The sequence below is a fragment of the Stegodyphus dumicola genome, chromosome 4 (genome assembly GCF_044657685.1).
Source record: "Stegodyphus dumicola isolate Sdum_Otavi_A_Nest chromosome 4, ASM4465768v1".
In the NCBI taxonomy this organism is placed as follows: Eukaryota; Metazoa; Arthropoda; class Arachnida; order Araneae; family Eresidae; genus Stegodyphus; species Stegodyphus dumicola.
The window spans coordinates 50431109-50455494 of record NC_140771.1 but is presented as its reverse complement, the minus strand read 5'-3'; the positions used below and the strand labels follow the sequence as shown (position 1 = coordinate 50455494).

Genomic DNA, 24386 nt, shown 5'->3' with positions numbered 1-24386 from the left:
AGAATTGCACCCTGCACAGTAAGGGCAAGCATGACGGAAGTATACCTGAAAGCATACCTACTTTGGTCTAAAAAAAGTCACTGAATTTTTTCCTTAAATACATTGTGAAGATTTGTTTGCAATTCTTATACTTGTCATCGATTCTACTAAAGTTTTATGTCTTCTGCTGCAACAAATATCCATCTTTTCCTAAACACATTTTTTATATAATTGTTTTTAATATATGTATTTTTTCAAACTCAAGAGTTAAAAAAAATTCATAATTATTCCATGGATTCATTTCAAATGACCAGGAGATGAACTGTTTTGCTGGATCATAGACCAGATGCAGTTTAATATCATGCATTCTTTTATTTGGATTAGTTATCTAGTTCAAAGAAAAAAATTGGTCTAAAACATTATATCTGATATATACATATCTGAGCAGTAGAAAGACCCAGGTTTTCTTTCAGAATATTATGCATTAGGTTGCCCATAATTCCATCAACACACACATTATTCTTCTGCAACTCCAAACTAACCCACTTCATATTAGGTCAGTGATTATTTCCCTTTACATCATTGGCTTTTCCCTTTTCACTTCCCCCCCCCCACCACCACCACCACACAGCTTACCTGCCATCAGACTCAATAATTAAATTTGCTTTCATCAAAGAACATTACCTTATAAAAAAAAATGGGTATCTTCATTACATATTTTGAGAATTGTAAATCACTTCTGATATAATTTCTTCCTTAACATGCAAACAATTTATTCTGCTTATTTGTAAACATTACATGCCAAGTTTTTTGGCACTAAAGAAGCTACTTTGATTCAACAAGTCTGCCATTACCATTACAGACCTTAATGGTTATTTTCAGTCAGACAGATTAAGCACACCTTACAACTATTTTTTCCAAACAATGACTTCATAACATATCTGGTTATAACAAAAGTTTTTTGCCAAAAAATGGTCAAAATAAAGTTAAAAAAAAAAAAAAAAAAAAAAAAAAAAAAAAAAAAAAAAAACATGAAAGCAGTACCATTAGTGCAGGTAGTAATCACCACCCAAATCTATGACTTTCTGCAACGTTTTGGTACTTGTTCAAAGCCTTCGGCCCAGAAATTTGGTACCTTTAAGTCCAAAAACAGATCAACTTCATTTCAGATGTCCTCTGCAGAATGGAAGATAGCACCAGCAAGATGTAGCTGCAGGTGTGAAAAAAGGTAGAAGTTTGAAGGAGTGATGTCAGGGCTATATGGTGACTGCAGCAAAAGATCCCATTCCAGGCTGTAGAGCTTCCATGTAGTCTTGCATTATTTTGATGGAACATTATCTTTTTGCACCAGAACTCAGTCTGATGTTTTCCCTTGATAGCAGTGTCAGCATGGACTAGCATCTCGTTGAACATCTTACTGTCGAGGGTTTTACCTTTCCAAGATACTCTTCTAATACCACAGCAGTCCCGCCAGATACAAAGCATATTTTTGTTAGTCAAATTGCACTTTGTGATGCTCCCAACAGGCTTACCCAGCACAGACCAATCCCTATTTCAGTCAGTGTTGTTGATGTAATTAAACTTTTCATCACAAGTGATGATGTGGTCTGGAATTTTGTCCTTGTGATGATATTCGAGCAGCTTGTCCTGCTTGAGTCAGTTCATGCAGCACCCAGCGAATGAACTTGTACATCAAGTTTATGCGATGCATAGTGTGACTATTGGACATGGCCCTAATGTCTTAGCAAGCACTAGAGTAGTTGCATACTGATATTCTTCCACAAATTCTCGCAGGTGAGCCTCATCAAATCAGTAGGCCAGCTAGAGAACTCTGCTTCTTGAATGTCAGTTCTTGTTTTTAAACTTTCGGTCGAAAAATATTGAAGTCAGCATGTTTTCCTTTTAGTTATTTTACAGCATTTTCTTTGTATCTATAACAAAAGATTTAAGTAGGGGGATGAAGAAATTACTTATTTGCTGTTCCTTCAACATATCTATTTTTTTTTATAATACCTATAAACGCTAATCACATAAAAAGTGGTTTTTTTTGGGGGGGGAGGACAATATACATTTCCCTCGTTTGTCAAAAGATGTTTACAGCCATTTCCCAAGTGAAATTTTTGCTATCACTGGTTGTCAGAATTAAAGTAGGAAAATTTACAAGGAATGAAAATTACTAAAAACCTTTCACCTATTAAAAAGCATAAAAACATTTTAATCAAATGAATGAATAATACAAAGCATTTGATATACATAGCCACAAATTATAAAATCAACTACTAAATAATGAGCAAGTGACACAGACCTGTCATAAACTAACAGCTAATTTTTGTGTAATAATTCATCTATAAATGGATAACAATTATAAAAATTGCTTTCTTGCTTTCTGCTTTTTTATCTTCTAAAATAATATATCTGTATTGAAAAGAACACTTTTGACTGCAGACATAAAAAAATAATAATATGCATTATAAAAATTTATATAAAAAAGAGCTTTTTTATTTACATACTCTTTGGGATAGAGTGGTATAAATACATCATCATCTAAAGCCTTATATATTCGAGTTGTAACTGCTTTGAGACAGGTCTAAAAGATAAAATTACATTTTAAAACATGCTCCAGCCAAAATAATGATAATAATAATAATAACAACATCAACTAGACTAAAATATATTCATACTTTTGTATATAATGATGATGACAATAATAACTACATCAGCATAACTAAAACATATTCATACTTTTGTATAATATACAGGGTGTTTAAAAGTCCCGGACCCATTTTGATGTTTAATAACTCATAAAATAATAAAGATAGATTAAAATTAATACCATAAATGGTTAGATAGACTCAAAAAGTTTCATAACTCTAGTCAATGAACTTTCACGTGTGCCCCCTTCGTCACACGGAGAACGTTTTTCAATGTTGCAAGCAGTAAAATCATGAGTGCGTTTCTTATCTGGCATTGTATTAAAAAGTGCTGAAATTTAAAATATTCTTAATTTATCCACAAAATATCCGGATAAAACAAAAAAAGGCAGCACTAAACATTCTCGTGAAATAACAAAGTTCAGAAAATACAACAACGTGAATCGTGAACTTGAAAGAACAGTTGAGTGAATCGTCTGCTTTTTTACCTCAACGCAGATTGCAGGGAAAAACACTTTTATCATGATGTCAATAATTTGCTATTTCCGTTATGACTCGTTGTTATTCGGTAATTATGATGTCATTATTCGATAAATATTTTTTCTTCGATATTTCGTACTCCATGTTGTGGTTTCCGGAACCTATAAACTCAATGTTTACATTTTGAGAGGCAATGCAGATTTTAGGTATTTGACTGTATTTATTTGTGTGTGCATGTGAAAAACAACAAAGTGCCACTCCTTAAAATGATGTTAATTATTACAAAATAAGAGCATTAGATGAGTACACAGGTCTTTTTTGTGCTCATAGTTCATGATTTTGAAATGAAATTATAGTACTTTGATAAAGTTTAAAATTGCAGTAAAAATTGTGAGCTGTTATGCAAAGGAATTTTTTTGTTGATTTTGATTTTTAAATTGGTATGCATACTTATAAACCTATTTAAGAGCTGAATTTTTGCAGATTTTTGTATTTTATAGAAATCCCCCCAGCATATCTCTATACTGTGAAGGTACAAAGTAAGGCTGAAAAGATTGATTTATGTAACATCATTTTATTGCGAAGAGAAAGAGCACTGTAATTTCCAAGAATAGGTCTTAAGATAGCTACAGAAAATTTTAAATTTATTTCTGAATTGACAAAGTGAGGTCTAAAAGTATATGTATGCTTAGGCATATGACATCTTGTTTCCAACATGTTTCTTTTTCAAATAATAAGAAAATAGACAACAGACTGGGTGACTGACCTTTGCAAAATAAAACTGCATTTATGAATCTATAATTAGAATGATTTACCTGAAGCTGTTTACTTTTACCATTGATGGTTGGATAATTTTCATGTAAATCTGTAATCAGCTTCACAAGTTTAGATGTTTCTTTTCTTGAAAGAGGATCCCAAACATTCTGAATAAATCCTGGGATTATTAATGAGAAAGTCTAATTTTAATATTCATGTTTCAGGTGCAGAATGCACATAGACTTACTAATAATTAATAATGTAAAAATTATACCAGTTATTTTAGGTAGCACAATTTTTTCCATAATTCCAGGCAATAAATTTGTGTCTGGATCTTCAGAATCATTATCTTTCAATTTTAAGTTACTATAACCATAATAAACTAGTTGGCGATACCAACTTGATTTTTCAAAATCTTTTTCATCCTAAAAATAAAAGAATTAGCAATAATAATATAAAATACTAAAACTAATTCCTTCAAAAACTTGTTACAGTACAAAGTCCGTAATCTGGACTCGTCGGGACTTCGGCGATTCCGGATTAGGGGTTTTTCCGGATTATAGATCATCAATTTAAATCTGGTGAGATGGCATGCAGAAGTTATACAATTAAAAATATGAAACCGTAATTTATGAAATAAAGAGCAATTATGATCTAAAGGGTATCAAAGTTTACAAAAAAAAAAGCTTAATATTTATTTGTTTACTTTATTAAACATTCATCACTTTGTCATGATTGTCACTTTTAGCATAATGAATCCTTTTCCTGTGAGTCATTGCAAGTAAGGTGTCAGAATCCACAAAATATTCAAAAAATTCCTTTTTCTTTTTGCTTATGTCATATACAGTTGACTTTCCAATGTCATACTCCTCGCATAATTCTGAGATGGATATGCCTTTATCCATTTTTTGCATCAATTCCACTTTTTGTTTGATGGACATCAAAACATGCTTACACTTTGTAGATCCTTTGGCAGCTCCAGAATTTGAAACTCTTTTTGACATAATCGAAAGTTCAAGCTTACTTTTTATAAAATTGCTCTAACAGTCTGCAAAAAATAATAAGCCGGATCCAATTAGAGGATTAAGGAACAGGGCAATCTGCAATATTAACTGAAATGCTTTAGATAATTTTAGCCTTATACCATCCATTATGCATTAAACCTGCATGCGTAAACATGCATATGTGGATGCGTAAATGCATTATAGTTTATGCATGTGCATAATGCGTTTACACATGTGCATAAAGTTTGTAGCTTTGAGGTCCGGATTATAGATCACTCCGGATTACAGACGTCCGGATTTGAGACTTTGCACTGTATTACACAAATTAATTCAAATAATCATTTTTAAGAGATCATATTTCACATAACATACCTATTTTACATGCCATATAAGAGATTCCTTAGGTAAAATAAAATGCATATAAATTGGTTTGAAATATTTTACAGAAAGCACTATATAATGTTATATTGATTCACAAAAATAGATATTTTTTATAAAAATTGTTTAAAAAGAATAATTTATGCTCATGAAAATTTTTTTTGAATTTAAAACTGAATTAAACAAAATCTTCTTAACATTCCTAAAGGACAAAGAAAGCTCAGAACGTTAGAGACATTAGAAGTCAGGTAATTTTCCTAAGCTTTCTTAGTCTTCTGAGTGGCATGACTGCCTTTATCCAGTTGACAGATTTTTTTGGCATTTGGTAGTAGACCCAAAAAATGCCACTCAGAAGGTTAACAATAAAAGGAAAACAAGAAGGTATGGTTTTTCTGAACATTAGATAAAACAAACTTTTTTATAAACTAAAAAAGAATAAAAATATTTAAGCTAAATAACTGCAGAAGAGATGAAAAGCTAAAAATTATCCTTATGATAGAAATGTTTCATTTTTATTTTAAACATGACATTACATACAGGGGTTGAACAAAAATATGGAAACACCTTTAAAAAAACTTGTTTCTTTGCTTAATATGGTGTAGGAAACCTGTTGGCATCCAAAACAGCTTGCAGTCTTCTCGGAATGGATAAATACAGTTCCTGTATGTTTGCTAAGGGAATATTATACCATTCTTCCTGCAAAACAGTGGCAAGTTTAGATAACGATGTTGGCGGTGGATAACGAGAATGCACTTTCCGTTCCAATGTAGACCACAAAGGTTCGATAATATTCAGGTCTGGTGACTGGTGGCCAGGGGAGATGGGACAACTCATCCTCGTGCTCAGAAAACCAGTCCTGGACAATGTGAGCTGTGTGAACAGGGGCTTTGTCGTCTTGGAAGACACCATCACCATCAGGGAACAAAGTTTGTACCATGGGATGAACTTAATCGGCCAAAATGTTCACATAAGTCTTGGCAGTCATGTGCCCTGACACAGTTATCATGGGGCTAGCAGAGAACCACGATATGGCTGCCCAAACCATAACAGAACCCCCGCCATGTTTCACTCTTGGTAATAAGCAGTCTGTATTATAGGCTTGAGATGGCGTTCTCCAGACGTAAACTCGGCCAGAAGTGGGAAACAATGTGAAAGAAGACTCGTCAGACCATATTATTCGCTTCCATTGCTCTATAGTCCAGGCTTTATGACTTAAACACCACCTTTTCCTGTTACGGGCTTTGGCATCACTGATGAGTGGCTTCTCAATTGCAGCACGGCCAGCAATTCCCTGTTTATGGAGCTCCTTTCTAATTGTTTTGGTACTCACAGGGTTCGGTAACACAACATTCATTTCAGCAGTAACTTTTGCAGCTGTGACCTTCTTATTTTTCGTCACAATTGCCCTTAATGATCGTATGTCACGATCACTCAGGACACACTTTCGTCCGCGCTGTGATTTAGCAGATGATGTTTTTCCGCTTTTCAAATATGCAGAATAAATCTTCGATACAGTACCTCTTGAAACACTAAACACCTCAGCTACCTTGCTTACGGAAGCACCTACCATACGTGCTCCAACAATTTGCCCACGTTCGAAGTCTGTTAACTCTGACATAATGCAATGACAACCTCACATAACAGTACTCCGACAACAACTGAACTGTTTAGCACATTTACGAAGTTGTATAGGTGGCGTCAGTAGTCAAAAATGCCAGCGCCACCTACATATTTCATTAAAATCAATCTTTCTTTTCAAACATGCATTTCACAAGGTGTTTCCATATTTTTGTCCATACACTGTAGCATTTAATATTTTAGAATGTCAATTATCTAGACCAGTGGTTCTCAAACTTTTCCAAATTACAGTGCCTTTTTTCAATTAAAATTTTTCCATGCTGCCCTACCCTAAGTAAAAGTATGACTAATTGCATGTAAAAGATTTTTAAAAAAAGAGAGAGAGAGAAAGAAAATCTGAAAAGCTTCAGATTTTAAATTATATCCAAAGGGGCGTTTTTTCAACATTTTGTGCGTTACCTTTATTTATTAAATATCATGTTCTTCACACTTAAACCATCAGTTCAAGAGCAGTATCGCAAAATAATTTTAAATTGAGCATATCTTTAGAATTTCCGATACGCTGAAGATCCTCACGCGCTGAAGATAAAAATATTTTTTCTGTACAATGTTGCCATTGCTCGCTTTGAAATCCTTGAGTTTGTTAATGAAAAATTCATTAAAGTTTTACAAAATAGGAAATCGATTTAATTCCAGACTTCAAATATCGGCTTCCAGATGCCCATATTCGTAGTAGGATTAAGTCATTCAAAATTTGATGGCTCTAGGTACCGTTGTTTAATCACAATGTGAGAAACATACATAATTTATGCAGATTCTTCATTATCTAATTTCTCCAAATATAATACAGGGCAATTAGATTATTTGGTGGCAACAGTTTGAAAAGTGAAATGGACATTGAGAGTGATACAATGCAAAATGAAAACAGTAGTTCTTCAGGGACAAAGCCCCTTTGGACTAATAAAACTTACGTATCTTCATGTATCTTTTTAAAATTTATTAATAAATTAATAATCAATGTGATATAGATGAGCCTGAAAAATCACTGGCATATTTTCTCAAATCATGGAAATAAACTGGATATGTCCACCTTCATTTCCTTTTCCATGTTAATTTTTGCTCTATACTTGCTTTCTATTACAGTGACTGCAGCAAACCAAACTTTGCACAAATACAATGTCGATTCATCTTTTAGTGAAATCCAAAATTCTGTCGATTCCATGCTGCCAAATGTTGCTTTTAAACTGTTGTTGCAAGATAGCTTGATAAAATTCTCTTCCGTAAAAGTAAATTCAGATGGAGCACTAGTGTTAAATGGATCTTGAATCCATGCAATATTTCCATTGTGAAAGTGTTTCTCAAACCAGATAATTAACTGTGGTAAGTGCCCTTCAAACATGATTTTTATATTTTGATAAAGATCAAGCTCATTTGACATTAAGATTTATGAAATATTAAAAAAAATCTTTGCTTGCATTTTCATTCGATTTTCTTCTGCATAGTTTGAGTTTTAGTTCCATAAAAGCTGATATTTTTCCCACTGACTTCAAAAGATGCATATTTTTCCCTGCAGAGAGATATTAAGAGAAATCCACTTTTCAGAAATGTTGCATAAATGACAGTTTTGTTAAAACATCGACATAAGCAAAATTTTCTGCATCTCTGTACCCTTCCCCTTTAAGGAAAATAAAAAATTCTTGCCACAATTCAAATGTACCTAATAAAATATTACCACAAGAGGTACACTGCTATAATACAACAAAGATCAGTGTTTGGCTCCCATATTCTCACACAGTTTTTTTAAATCCTTCCTTTCAATGGATGAGATTTTTAAAAATTTACCACATTCACAGCACATTCTAACACCTGATTCAGTGCAGGGCTCAGATGCTTTGACACAAGTTAATCTGTGTGAATAATATAATGGATCCACAGTACATTTGGAGATTTGCTTTGAATAAGTGTCTATAATCCTTCATAGGACATGCAGCAAGCTTCATGAGTACCGATACTAACGCACTTAAGCCCAATTCATATTATTTTCAGATATGAATATATGAAGAATATCGAACAAGTCCTCAGCCTTTGCTGCAGCAGTAATATTTTTACAAAAAAGGCCTTCCTTAATATTATTATCATCTGTAAACAAAACATATCATATAAATAGCTTATCAAATGAGCATCCATGTTATTATCTGTAGCCTCATCTAGCTGCAATTTCATTCCTTTAACTTTTCCAATTAATTAATCACTGATATCCTCCGCCATATGTTGTAGTCTCCTAATAATTGTGTTAATGGACAAACGCACTTTTAAAAGCAACTTCCCAGCAGATTCACCAAGTATGATGTTCACCATATCTATAGGAGCCAGGAGAATAAGTTCTGCAGTGCTATGAGGCTTCTTATATTTGGTGATTCTGTAAACCACCTTGTTTGGTGGCATTGTTTGGTACTGGTGCATTCATGCAGTTATAAAAAATTTGTTTGTTTGTTTGTTTGTTTGTTTCAATTCTTTTAACTTCCTGGCAAAAAATCTTCAAGATTTGCCAACCATTGTTGTGGTGATTAGCTTTTGAATGGCACTTCAGGTATCTTGGAAGCATACACTCCGCTGCCAAAACTTTCACACACTATACACATTGTGGTCTCTCTTCAACATTTATTTCTGTTGACATAAAATCAAACTCTAAATAACCATCATCATATTTACTATATTTTCATCTCTTGATAGGCATCCCACTGGTTGAAAACAACTTTCTTTATCTGTACCATTATGTTTATTACTATTCCAAAATTAGTCCAACATCAAAGATACGTCAAAAAATCATAACACTATTTATCAAAAACAACAAACAAGAAGTTATATAAGATTAACAACATGACCTAATTTATATCACTGCTTATTTATATGAAGCGCCGAGTTAAATTTTACTAGACATAAATTACAAACCGACTGACTGAATCTAACTGGCAATGCTATTTTTATGTTTTCTGCAAGATCTTCCAGAAGAGTCCAAATCTGTTGTGAAGGGTCTATGCACCTTGACATGTCTATATTCATAGTCAACCTAAATTAAGAACACTGGATATAGTAGAAAGTGCATGCGTACGCCATAGAATATAGGTCTACTACTTCGAGATGTCATACTGTAAAAATTACAGTATGAAATATATATTGCTGAGCAAAGAAATATGAGGGTGAGTCAAAAAGTTAGTTACACTATCTAAGAAAACAAAACAGGAGCAAAATTGTGCAATAACTTTATTTATATCTTAAAGTTCCATTCAAAATCTACTTTTGAATGTAATTACTTCCAGTATTTAAGTATTTGTCGAGGCATGGTACAAGTTTTTCCATGCCTTCTGCAAAGAAATCCCGTCCAGTGTCCGATAACCATTGTTGGACTGCAGCTTTTACTTCGGCATCTGAATTGTACCGTCGCTTTGAAAGTTCTTGTTTCATGAGATGAAACACATGGAAGTCAGGAGGTGAAAGGTCTGGGCTATAAAGAGGGTGATTTTACCCTTCCCACCTAAACTTTTTCAGAAGGTCACACGTTTGTTTTGTCGCATTCAGTCTTGCATTATCATGCAGGAGCACAATCCATTTGACAATTTACCTGGCCGTTGATTTTTAAGTAATTGTCACAATCATTTTAGTGTTTCACAATAAGAAGATGCATTAATTGTGACACCCTTTGGCATGTACTCTGTATGCACCACGCCTTCTCTGTTGAAAAACAGCATCATCATCAACTTTCCTGCAGATGGAACAGTTCGACACTTTTTTTGTGTCAGGGAACTGCAATTTTCCCCTCGAGCGAGCTGCATTTTGTTTCAGGTAAGAAGTGGTGAATCCAAGTTTCATTTCCAGTCACAATTTTGTCCAAAAACTTATTTCCTTCCATTTGGTAGCATTGCAGAAATGCAAATGCACTTTCAAAACACTTTCCTTTATGTTCCTCCATCAATAGACGTGGCATCCATCAAGCACAAACGTTACGAAATTTAAGGTGATCGGCAATAATTTTATGCACACTTCCATGAGAAATATCCATTTTATTTGAGATTTCGTCTATTGTTATGCGTCTGTTTGTAAGAATGCATTCGATTTCCGAATTTGTTGCAGTTGATGGTCTTCCCTCGTGCTCAGCGGCGTCAATATCTGTACGCCCATTCTCAAACATGTTGCACCATTTCGCGATAGCTTGACGTGACATTGCATTTTCACCATATACTTCATGCAACTGCCCATAAATTTCAATGCAGTTGCACCTTTTTGCTCCTCCCCCCCAAAAAAAAAGAATCACTGCACGCATTTCCAATTCGGACGCTATTTGAAGCTGTCTCGAGACATGTTTTGCGACTGATTATCAGAAAAACTAAACTTGCCTCAGGGAAGCTGCTACATCACACGATAAAGGTACATGTCTGAAGTGTTGCCACACAGTATCATCCAAATAGTCTTAGACGTAACATATTTACGCAGTAGTGCAACTGCTGAAGTGCATTTTCTGACTGACCTACATATCTATATGAGCTATCTTATATATTTTTCACAAGATCTTCCAGAGCAGTCCAAATCTGTCAAGAAGGGTCTATGCACCTTGACATGTCTATAATAACGATCGAGAACACTGGATCTAGTAGAAGATGTACACATCTGACGTATAATAAAGTTCAACCAGCTCGAGATGTTGCATTAAAAACATTACAGTATGAAATATAAATATTGTTAAGCAAAGAGAAGAGAATGAAAAATATATAGATTATGTTGCATTCAACTTTTGATTTTAAAATTTGCTAATATATCAATCATTAATGATCAATAAGAAAACATCCCTTTTTTTGGCAGTATTGGCAAAACTGCAAATTCCAACAACTCCAACCTCACCCCACTCTTGATGAGAAAAGCAACTAACACATTCACTCATTCACTAGCAGGAGAAGAAAGCAATTCTTATGGCATCTGCTTCATCTTTGATGTATGTGTATAATTTCAAAACCTTACAAGGCTAGAAAACCATTATGCAATTCTGCCAAGATTATTGTTATGGATGCTTTTGTCAAATTATGGGAGTATTTTGCTAATAAATCAGTAACAAAATTGTACTTTTGCTGCTGATTTGACTGGTGTTTCTGTGACAAGCATAAATTGCATGAAATCTGATGTGAAAGAAAATGGATTTTCGACTTTGTTTCATTCATTTCATATTCCTATATTTCCAGGGAAAAATATGACCTCTGAAAGTCAGTACACATAAACCTGAATCAAACAACATGACAAGCTAACTTTAGCAATAATATGAAGAAAACTCCATGATTTCTTTTTACAGAATAAGCCATGAAAAGGTCGTTCTAGACTCATGTTAGATTGTCATGAAATACAGCGTGATCATATGGTCTTATTGAGAAAGCACGGCATTGTCAACTCGTGTTCACAAGAATATTCTGCACTGGTGACTTTACTTTTATACAGGGTGAAGTAAAAGTAATAGATTCTCACCCCCCTTTTTTTTTTCATTAGGCTGAATGTCTTGGTTCAATTAATTATGAAGCTTTTACAATATTTTAAGGCACCTTTTTAAGAAGTTACAGCTCCCCAGAGTACAGTTTGGGAATGATTGACCTAGACAAACTGTAATTGGCCCATCTGGATATTTGGACAATTCATATAACTAGTATGCCTTCATCTCCCCCATATTTTAATAAAAACGTACAAACAAAAAATACATAAAATTAGCACCAATTAAAAAATTAAAATATTATAGTTTACACTCAGCTTAAGATGATATTACACCTTCAATCACACAATAAAGAAAAATCTGTCTTAAGTATATCCCAGCAGACTTTAATAAATAAATGTAGTTAGCTCATATAACATAGCATAACTACATTTATTTAATACTTAAGAAAAACAAATAAATATAGTTATGCTCATAGTAGACAAAAACAGATGTAAGCTGGAAAAAAAAAAAAAAAAATGCTATCCCATTTGTTTAGCCTATCTTTAGAGAAAAAAGGGCTTGCTATATAAAATCAGCATTAAAGCAAAGAACAGCTCTATATGAAAGATGTTACTGTTTTCTTATTAATTATTGAAATACATTATTGTTTTCTCATTAGATTGCATGTTTGATTAACATTGTAAGCCAATTGATATGTTGGTAACAATCACTTAGTTACTTATTAAACCAGCTAATAAATAAATTTAATAGCTTGTAAAAAAGTCTGTACTGTATTGTATTAACTTGCCATATTATTTAGAACAATAAGAAATTAAGAATATACAAACTAATAAACCACAAGCATTATTTTAAATCCCATAGCAAAATGCGACCCACATAGTTGGAATTCTACAGTATACAAATTTTACTTTAAAGACTAAAAATGCCACAATAATTAAAAGAGAAAAATTAATACCGTCAAAGGATTCCAGTCTAAAAGAGCTAATTTCACAAATGTACCAAAAATTTTAGGTAAACAAAGAGGCACAAATGCTTCACAATATGAGTCAATTTGCTCATATTTCCATTTCTCAAAATTTATCATGACTCCTTCTAGCGTTCCAAATTCTTCTACTACATCTTCAAATACAGAATTTGCTTCTTCAATAATATTTTCTGAAATGCATTTGAGAAAGAGTTTCATAATCTTTTCTAGAAATATTCTATATAATATTTTTATTATATATAAATACAACTTCATGTTCTTAAAGAACAAATATTAAAATATATTTTTAAAATAAAATATTTGCTTAATGCCACTGTAATTTAATAATTTACAATAATTATTTTCATTTTAAAGTGTATTTCAAATGGTGTAGTAATTTAAATGAGAAATTCTGCTAATTTATAGTTATACAATTAAATTCAATACATAAATATGCATAGAAAGTTAAGTTTCAACAAGTTTTTCAATTAATATAAAAAGAAAAATTTATTAAAATAATTTATGCATCTTTCTTTATAAAATTAAATTTAGTAAAAAGTACATAAAATAATTTATAAAATTGAAATTAAACAGTCAGTCACACAGATGAATTAATAATTAAATAAAATTAAAATTTCCAAAAACACAATTATACACATTCGATCAAATAAAAATTCCTGGGAGAGAAGAAAAAAAAACAGTACAAAAATTAATATCAAAACTCAGATTTTTAGATTTATATATGTAATAATTTTGATGCATAATATGTAGGATATAAGAAAATATGAAAGCTGCTTTAAAAATAATTTGCGACCTCAAAATTAATATTCTAGATATGGTGCTCTCCCCCTGATTCATCTGTTCTGCCAAATTCAAGATCCTTCTATGTTATGTAACAACCTGAAATTAACCTTCAAATTAATCACAAGTTTTTTTCGGAAAAACTGGTAAAAAATTATCCAGTTTTTTTTTGGACAGAAAATGAATATATAGGTATAATAACAAATCCCCCCCCCCCCAGTTTCAGTGGTGGGAGTTGACTGGGAAGAGAGGGTGGGTTAAAAGATATTTAAAAAATGCATATATTATACAAACAAAGTGTAAACAATTCGATTACATGCTTGTTTTTAATTTCAAATTATTAAAATCGAATTAAATTGAATTTTCATATTCGCAAGCATAAGAATGACTAAAAATTCAGTTTGATATAATAACATAGCATGAAGCATGGTATTGCACAAAGTCCAACATTACAGTCCCTATAATAGTATCTTGTTTCTTTCCTTATCTTTTTACCTTTCTCATCTCTTACTGCAATGGAAGGCACAATTTCTACAAGGGGCCGCTTTCTTTTCTGTCGGTGGCACAAATTCAGAAAAGTGCCTTTCGGTTAGTTTCAAAGGCCCAGGTTGATAACCAGGCAGACTTATTCTTCTGGGTAACACTTTTGAATGGTATTCTTAAATTAATTTTTCCACAAGCATTTTACAGAATTCTAAATGGGCCCGTTTTCCTCCATTTTTTTATATAATATAAATGAAATTCCATACGGATATATATACAAGATGGAAAAATATATTCTTATAGTACCTTTTTCCTCATTTTCTTGTTCTTAGGTAATCGCGCAAATGCCGATCAACGCCTCCCACTGTATCGTTGTAATCAATTACAACTTTCAGCTTCTTTATTTGAGTACCATCATTGGCTGATTTACTTGTATTTTCCTGCTGTGTGATGTGGATTGTTGAAAGCATACAGACATCTTTTTTGTCTTTTCACTTCATCAGCATTATTTTCCCTCTTTGAAATGCTATAACATCTCCCTTTTTCAATTTTTTTTTTTTTTTTTTTCTAATTTCAGATTGAACTTTTTTTCTGGTACTTTTCAGAGTTCCATAGGTATTTGTTTGACGTTTCACTAGGAAATCCGCTAATTGTGGAAAAGTATGAAAGTTGTCAGTCATCAAACAGCACCTTTATCTAATAATGGTTCAATCAGTGACAACACCACTTGAATTGATACCTGCATTTCTCGATATACATAGCTTGTATTTGTTCCTTTTCCAGTACTTATAATGGATGAATATAAGGAAACCGTTTTTGATTCACAAAGAAAGTACATCTTTATTCCAAAATGAGCTTGTTTCAGTGGTAGATATTGCTTCTATTTCATTTGCCCTTTATACAATAGTAGACTTTCGTCAATTGTGATATCTCTTTCCGGTGTATATAGATAAGAACACTTTTCATTTATACAGTCAAATACAGGCGGGCTTAATTTCTAAGATTATAAGTTCCGGAACCCTATGGAAGACCATCAGCAAAGAGGAACAAGAGTAAATAAATAAATACAATGACTATTAAACTCATAATTTTAAAATTAAATAGTTAATTATTATCAAATTAATTAATAGATATTTAATTAATGTATATAAATATGTATTTAATTAATAATTATTATATAATTAATTAATTACAATTTAATTGATAATTATTAGATAATTTGTTATTTATTGAAATAATTAAAGATTGAAGTAATTAAATAGTTAAAACTAAATAAAATGTAAAGAGATAAATTGAAATTTAATAAGCGATTTTTAATATAGTTTTATTGTTAAAATAAAATTTTCGAGATAAAAATTTCTACTGAAATTGTTATTCAATTAATGCTAGAATTAAGATTTATTACAAAAACTAAGAACAAAATCCGGTGGGCTCCGGCCTATTTTAAGCTCTGAGCATAGGGGGGAGATGAAGTTCTTTTATCATTACAAAAATTAAATACTATATTTAAAGTATAGCTGACGAAAATTCCAGGGCGAAACAGAATGAGGGTGTGAGTGGGTGGAAACAAGAAATGAGGGGAATCTTGGTGAGAGAGAACATTCTCTTTGACCACGGCTGTCTGCTGATATAATTATAGCCATTAAGAAGAAGTGTGTCAGGGTTAAAATGAGTTCTGAATCCGACACATTAGGATGAATGTAAAGTTGCTGGTTACGCTTCCCCCCCATTAGTGGATACTGTGGGAAGATGATGTATAGGACATGCTTGAGCAGTTTATCTCAGTATTTCACTCTTATTGTACTCGCTTTCACTTAACGCACATTTAGGAACACAAATTTTCCTTCCTGCGAGATAACTAACTGTAAACATTGATAACAACACATAGATACAATGGCATGGCGAGAAATTTACGTGTTCCTAAACAAACTCCCCCAAATTTATTGCCCTTCTTAAAGGGAAAGGTTTCTGCATGTGAGTGAGAGGACTTTACTTGAATGTCTCATGTTCTCAACAAATCTGGCGTTAAAGTCTTCGTAGAGTATATGTGCAATGTAAAGTAATTACTGTGTTAAAATAAGGGGGAAAGTGCAGAATCACCCACTGCTTGGAGAGAATACTGTTTTTATTTTCTTTGAAATAAGAAAATAAAAGTGTGAATATAAATTAACAAACTAAGCGAGAAAATCCAGGTTACATTACTGAATTATAACATGTAAACAAATTACATCTAAATAACGAATTATTATGCACAACATATGTTAACAAATATTAAATGCATTGTTATTTACAAATTAAAATGAAACATAATATTAGAAAAATAAGCAAATGCAATCGGTACAGACGTCAAAATGACTAATAAACAATGTTCTACAGCATTGCATTTATAAACATAACTCGACCACACTCGGCAGCCATGGAGATCACGAATAAGCTAGCGTAGGTTTGCTTAGTCGCCAATATTTCTCCCCGCGCCAAAGGTACACCATCACACATGCGCAGCAAGCGAAATTTGCTTAACACTGTTCAACTCAATGTGTGGCCTGCCATTACGCCTCAGAACCTTAGGAATTCTAAATTTTTTTCCCTTTAAATTGTGGTTCAGTTTTATAAAAATAAATATTCAGTTTTATAAATCTTATTCAGGGCTTCGGTGCGCTCCGCCTAAAATTGTAATTTATCTTAAAAATTGAGAAGCACCGGAGCTGCGCAATTTAAGCACTGAATACAGGCCATATCTTATTGAGCTTTGGGGTGAATCTCAGCATCGTAAATTTCATTGTTAGAGAAGTGAAGATATCTTTTTATCTCAGAATAGTGAAAGCTAAGGAGTTTCGAAAAAATAGGTGATTGAAAAGTCTCACCTTTGGACCAATACATCCTTACCTCAGCCTTTCTAATTATACCTTGTAGTATAGTTATGGCTAAAAGTATATATAATTCTTCCATGGTAATTGGTGACCATTGGTTCTGTGACAATCCTAGATGTTGAAATGCATATATATTTATTTGTTTCAGTTAGAATTATGTCCGTGGGAGAGTTATCAAAAAATAATTCAAAGCATGACAAAACATCATAGGAATCTGTCAAAGTAAAAGAACAGCCAGGGTTTGCTTCAAATCGAAATCTCGGTGATGAAACATTTGGTTGATTTGTACTAATTTGATACCAATTTCTTGCTATATCCAAAATCTCGTCATCATTATCTTCCGATTCACTTCCATCACTCAAGAAATCATCACTTTCATCACTGAAACTGTCTGATAAATTGGCATATTCAAAATCGTCAGAGTCGCTCATTACCAGATAACTTCTAAACAATTACAAAAACACTTAGTAAAAGTTAATTTGTGGTTAACTGCTTACTTTTATGTTATTTACATAATAAAAATGGATATATTACCTTTTCCACAAAAATAATTCAAAGCATGACAAAACATCATAGCAATCTGTCAAAGTAAAAGAACAGCCAGGGTTTGCTTCAAATCGAAATCTCAGTGATGCAACATTTGGTTGATTTGTACTAATTTGATACCAATTTCTTGCTATATCCAAAATCTCATCATCATTATCTTCCGATTACTTCCATCACTCAAGAAATCATCAATTTCATCACTGAAACTGTCTGATAAATTGGCATATTCAAAATCGTCAGAGTCGCTCATTACCAGATAACTTCTAAACAATTACAAAAACTCTTAGTAAAAGTTAATTTGTGGTTAACTGCTTACTTTTATGTTATTTACATAATAAAAATGGATATATTACCTTTTCCACACCAAACAACTGCTTTATAACAAAGAAATTCTAACAAACTTATAGCTAATCATCAAAATGCACCACCTGGTTTACACAAGGAAAATGTTACATAGTGGTGCCATCTATGTTAAGTTTAATTATGATCTAGCTTATCTATTTTTACTGGAATGGATCTCAGATGGGCATTAGAAATAAAATAATGCGAGATACAAGAGCGCCCGTGTAACACACGGGCATATGCAAATTTGCCGGTAACTTTTACCTGTGTCAGACACAGGCAAATATGTTAAGGGGTTAACCAATCATAGCTTAGCTCTACAATTACATCAGACTCAGTATAAAAATTACATCGGACTTAGTATAATACCACTGACAAATTAATTACATCATTCTTCTCCGAGCTTCCGCCATGCCAACATCCACGCTGCTTTGCTTACCCATCTAAAATGCCAGCGTCATATTTAATATATATACATAGCAGTTCATCTTATTCAATTATGATTGGAAAAGTGTCTGCTAAACTAATTGGATATGTGTGAAAATAAAAGATAGGCAATTTGCCAGAATCTAGTTTCTTCATCTTTGTCTCTTCTTGTCACTGTGCCAGCATGGCTACGCATCAAAATTATTACTTACTTATATAATGATGACATATTCGATGACACTTTTTTCACTATAAATACAGCCTTGACATAGAAGCAACCCACGCAGTATCACAACCTCACCACATTGTAGAGATCGATGAACTTTCAACACACAACATTAAATCACTTTTAAATTTTTGTTTTTGCAGTCCAGTCACTGTAGATTGAAGAAACATGCATGCATTTATCACTCTTTTCTAATTTTTTCTTTCACAGTCACTAGAATTTGTTGAAATCCAATTGGGGAAACGTCCGTCCGCACTTGAGTAAAGACAGAAAAAGAAAAACAACACTAATCACTTGATAACAGAGTTAATCCCTTTGAACTAAAACACACTGGAGTTGTGGCAGTAGGTTCAGCCTACTGCCTGGTGACTTTATAAGTATGTAATAATTTTGATGCGTCGTGCTGGCAGAGTGGCAAGAAGAGAGAAAGATGATGAAACTATTGGATGAGCGAAAAAGTTCCACCCATTTTTTTTGGATATGCAAATTTGCAATGGAATTGATTTCACACATGACATTGTAATGACGAAAATTGTTGACCAATAAAATGTGTGGATGCCTCACATATAACTGCATCATGTCTCGCATAGTTAATCATCTAAAAAAAAAAAAATCTCAGATGGTGTAACATGGAAAGTGAGAAAAAGCATATAAGACACAGTTTGTTATACTAGTTCGATAAAAGGAGTACGGCAGCTGCAGCATGTCACAATGTTTGTCAAGTTTATGGGGGGTGAGGATGAAGTAAACGAAAGTACATGTCATCGATGGTTTCATAAATTTAGGAAAGGAGACAAGCTGTCAAGATCAGGCTAGGAGTGGACAGCCATCACACGTTGAAGAAGACAATATTGACCAAGCTATAAGGAACAGCCTGAACCCAACCGTGCAAGAATTAGCAGAGACCTTCAACGTACACTGGACAATGGTTGAGAGACAGCTGGTTAAATTGGGTTTTATGAAAAAGTTGGATCGTTGGGTTCCAAATAACCTTACAGCTAATCAACGGGATGACCGAACTGCCACCAGTGTTCCTTGCTTTCCCAGTACAAAAATGACCCATTCATGACATGAATTGTGACAGAAGATGAGAAATGGGTTATGTACCGTAACATAAAGCATTGTAGGAGTGTATGTTGCTATTTTGATCTGCCTGCATCGACTTTGAAAGCTGAACTTCATCCCAATAAGATGTTATTAAGTGTGTGGTGGGATGTGCAGGGAATAATTCACTGGGAGGTCCTGCCACTCAACCAAACCATCACGGCTGCCTTCTACTCTCTATAGTTAGACAAGGTGCATTCAAATTTGGTAGCAAAGCGGCCAGGTCTTATCAATTGTCGTGGTGTTATCCTTCATCATGATAACGGCAGACCCCATGCTGCTATCATCACTGGACAAAAGTTACTCGGCTTCAACTGGAAGATTTTACCCCATCCTCCCGACTTGGCATCAACTGATTATCACCTATTTCATGCATTGAACAATTCCTTCAGTCAGAAAATCTTTGATGATCTTGATGCTGTGAAAACTGCCATCCAAGACTTTTTTTAACTTGAAAACGCCGGAATTTTACCGCCGTGAGATTCATCTCCTACCAAAAAGATGGCAAGAGATCATAACTAAGAATGGAGCAAAATAATACGTACTGTTCATTTTGCATTTATTTGCTCTTCTTTATGGGTAATGAAAACAGGGAGAACTTTTGCACTTACCCAATAGGCTCTGGCAAATCACCAATCTTTTATTTTAACACATATCAAATTAGTTTAGCAGACATTTATTCAATCATAATTAAACAGGATAAAATACTATGCACATTGGTTTCATTAAAAATAATAATAAGATGCAGGCATTTTAGACGGGGAAGCAAAGCAGCATAGATGTTGGCATGGCGGAAGCTCGGAGAAGAATGACATAATTCGCCAGTGGTATTGATAATAAGTCTGATGTAATTGTAGAGAAAAGCTATGATTGGTTAATTTGAGGTTGTTACATAACATAAAAGGATCTCGAACTTGGGAGAACAGTTGAATTTAGGGGAGAGCACCAAATCTAGAATATTAATTTTGAGGTCACCAATTATTTTTAAAGCAGCTATCATATTTTCTTATATTTCACACATATATGTATACATATATAAACAGCCAACTAAAGTTCATTTTGAAACATTGGCAAGTAATTAACAAAAGCGAACATGATTTTTCATCTCATTCTTGTGAATTCTTTTTTAACTATATTAATCTATCTATTTATATTTATATATAAATAGAAATAAAATTTAAAAGATATCAGCTTAATAAAATGAGTAAAACTTACTACATAATACAAATTTACAAATTTCATTGCAACCTATGATTATATTTATGATTATTATCATAAATTATTTCATGATGTAAAAATGGAGTAATATTTTACATTCCTTTATTTAGGTAACTTTGAAGATGGGGAAATTTATGAAAGAATACATTTGAACAATGGTTGAATGCTTTGCTGTTTTACCAGCACTGTCTGAATTACATTAGAGTCCCTCAAATTTTTGGAAAAGTCGAGTTTTATGAAATAAGGGTAGGTTTTTCAGAACTCTTAATATTTAACCCTTTGACACATGTAATGTTTTAACTAAAAAACTAGAAATTGAATATTATGATCCTAGAGACAAATAATATATACATTTTTAAAAAAATCTACTCTTGTCCATTGATCTGTGGGTGGTGGTCACATTGTTTCCTTTTCTTTTCAAATGACGTTTTCAATTCACAGAAAAGTCCCAAAAAATATGTAACACTGATATGCATGGATGTGAACTGAGGAACAATACCCACAATGAATTGGTGTGAGTTTAGTTTGCAATAAGATGCAGTCACAAAACTTCAGACAAGTCTCCTAATGTTTTGCAACAATAAAAAAGAAAGTAAGCCAGCAGCCAGCTGCTACTTAACTTTCTTCATACCCTCAAAAGATGCAAACAGTATTGCCAAGTATAACAAGATAGCTTGAAATTGTTAGGCAGTTCCAAGAAATAAGACACTTAAATCTTTAAACAGAACATGAAAAACATACACATAAATAAAAATTATATGTACTATATGTAATATTTGATCTGTTTGGCCTAGAGATATCTTTAAAAAGTTCTTAAAAAGTTATTGAGTTATACTTCTGTCAAGATATCAGGAGTCGAGTTTCAGGGACTCTACTGCACTTAAAATCTTAAACATTTAGATCAGCATGCTAAACTACATTCATGTTTTTTAATTATTTTAAGTATATATGAAAATTTATCATTCAGCACTTAACGTGCCTTAGCTAATTATTTTTCAACTTGTCCTAGTCATCTCAAAATTCCACAATGAATTTTATCACCTTTTCCAGCCCGCACAAAATCTTTTATACTACATAAAAGCAGATTTAAATACCGTACGAAAATTAATAACATTTCTAATGCACCTTTTAGGCTTATATATATGAAAGGTTTTAGCCATATTTAATTCAAACCTTTCATTTTCTTGAATTCCAGGATATCTAGATCAGGTTCTTCATCATCAGATGACATTCCATCTTGATGTTTGACTATAACCATTCCACGCTCTCTTTGCTTTCTCCTTCGCATGCTATAAATAATGACAGTGTTAGTAACAAAACATATTATGAAAGTTGCTAAATACAGAGTGTCTATTATTAAAGTATGCTTGTTTCAAGCTCTCTGTAACTGTAAGCATTAATCAGAAAGCTATGAAATTTTAGAAGCATGTTAATGAAGCAAAAGCAAAAAAATTACAGAGGGGAGGATTAGCTCCAAATTTCACCACCAGAGGGCACTTTCTTATGCAAAAATAGCATACATGCTCACATACTGTTCCATACTATAGAATAACTGTACAAGCCACTATTAGTAAAGTAGTATTAGTAGCCTTATCATAGGCCTCTTCCCTATAAAAAAAGAAACTAAATCATTTCTCTGTACAAAAGTGTAATGGATAGTGGGTTCCAAAAGGAGCACAGAGCCCTTTCCACCTTTACAGAAACCACTCTGATAAAGGGAAACTAAACTGTTTTTCTGCTAACAGTAGACTAGGCTGTGATTTACCATTTTCTCAAACACTTTGCAAATGCAATTTGTAAGCATGGCGGGCTAAACGCTGAAGAGACTTTTTGGGTTTTTTATGGAAATGACAAAAGTTTGCTTCCAAGCACTTAAGCTGCTCCCTCAATACTCTGTTAAACAGAACAAGAAGGAAACTGTTGTCAGTTCCATAGAAAGACCCAAAGAATCTCTTCAGTAATTAGCCCATCATGCTTACAAATTGCATTTGCAAAGTACTTGAGAAAATGGTTAATCACTGCCTAGTCTACCGTTAAGCAGAATAACAATATAATATCCCTTTATCAGAGTGACCATTATATATCCCACATGCCATACTTGTTTGCTTGGTATACAGGATTGTCTCATAGGTTATCCATGAATTTCTCTGGCTCTTTGATCTGACTTTTCTTGCATTTGAGTTTACTTTTTTGAAGGTCATAAAATCTGACAAAGACCTCCAAAATACTTCTCAAGCTCTTCTTTATTGCTTCATAGTTTCAGAGTGTTGTTTTTGAAATTTATAAGATCTTGACCTTTTTTTAAAAGACCTTGAGAGTAAATGCAGTATTATGTGTAGAAACGAGGTTCTCTACTACAGAAGTATAAATTGCACTAAGTTAAAAACATAAGATTTAATTGGTTACTTTCTTTCCATTTAATAAAATAGATGAAGATATTGTGTCAGACTATGACACATTAATGAAATTATAGGATGGATAATATAAGAATGTACTTGATTGATACAACATGATTTCAATCTGGAATGCTCAGCTAGATTCCTATTTCCACTATGCTGTTCCTTGTTAGGACTCCATGCATCACATTTCTGCACCATGCTTGAGAGAATCACAGCTGTTGGCCACGTCGACAAACACCTAGGATAGGCATGGCAGGAAGGACAGTCTTCAGCACCATCAGAATTGGGAAGACACACAACCCTTTCTCTCTCTGTCGGGAAGGATCCTTCCATGCAGTTCACCTTTTCTGCTCAGCGTAGTCACGAATGGGAGGAATGCAAATTTCCAACACAGAGCTTTTGCAATACCACCATGCTTTTGAGTATCATTGAAGCCTTGTTGATGCCATGGTATTGAAACTGCAACTGCCTGGACAGTGGTATCAGTAAATGCTTTTCAGTGCTTCATCGACAGGCATGCTCTACACCAGTGTTTCTCAACTGCCAGTCTGCAGACCAGTACCAGTCTATGAAATATCCAGCTATTTACTAATTCAGAAGTCAAACAACAAAAATCAGCGTTTTATTTTCAAAATTTTCACAGGACTAGTTTCGATGGTTTTACCGAACCACCATCCTCAGCTGCAAAACCGCAAATGAACAAGATAGGAA

At 33.2% G+C, this 24386-nt stretch overlaps 1 protein-coding gene across 1 annotated transcript in view; it reads right to left on the bottom strand.

Annotated features, from left to right (window-relative positions):
• The window catches only part of LOC118198608 (PAX3- and PAX7-binding protein 1), a 111182-nt gene that overhangs the window by 14797 nt on the left and 71999 nt on the right, over nt 1–24386 (bottom strand). Inside the window, exons 11-15 of the mRNA XM_035370333.2 lie at nt 22450–22565; nt 13252–13451; nt 4141–4291; nt 3926–4044; nt 2490–2566 (exon numbers count right to left, since the gene is read on the bottom strand). Of these exons, the coding sequence (XP_035226224.1) occupies nt 2490–2566; nt 3926–4044; nt 4141–4291; nt 13252–13451; nt 22450–22565 (663 nt within the window). The remainder of the gene's footprint in view (nt 1–2489; nt 2567–3925; nt 4045–4140; nt 4292–13251; nt 13452–22449; nt 22566–24386) is intronic.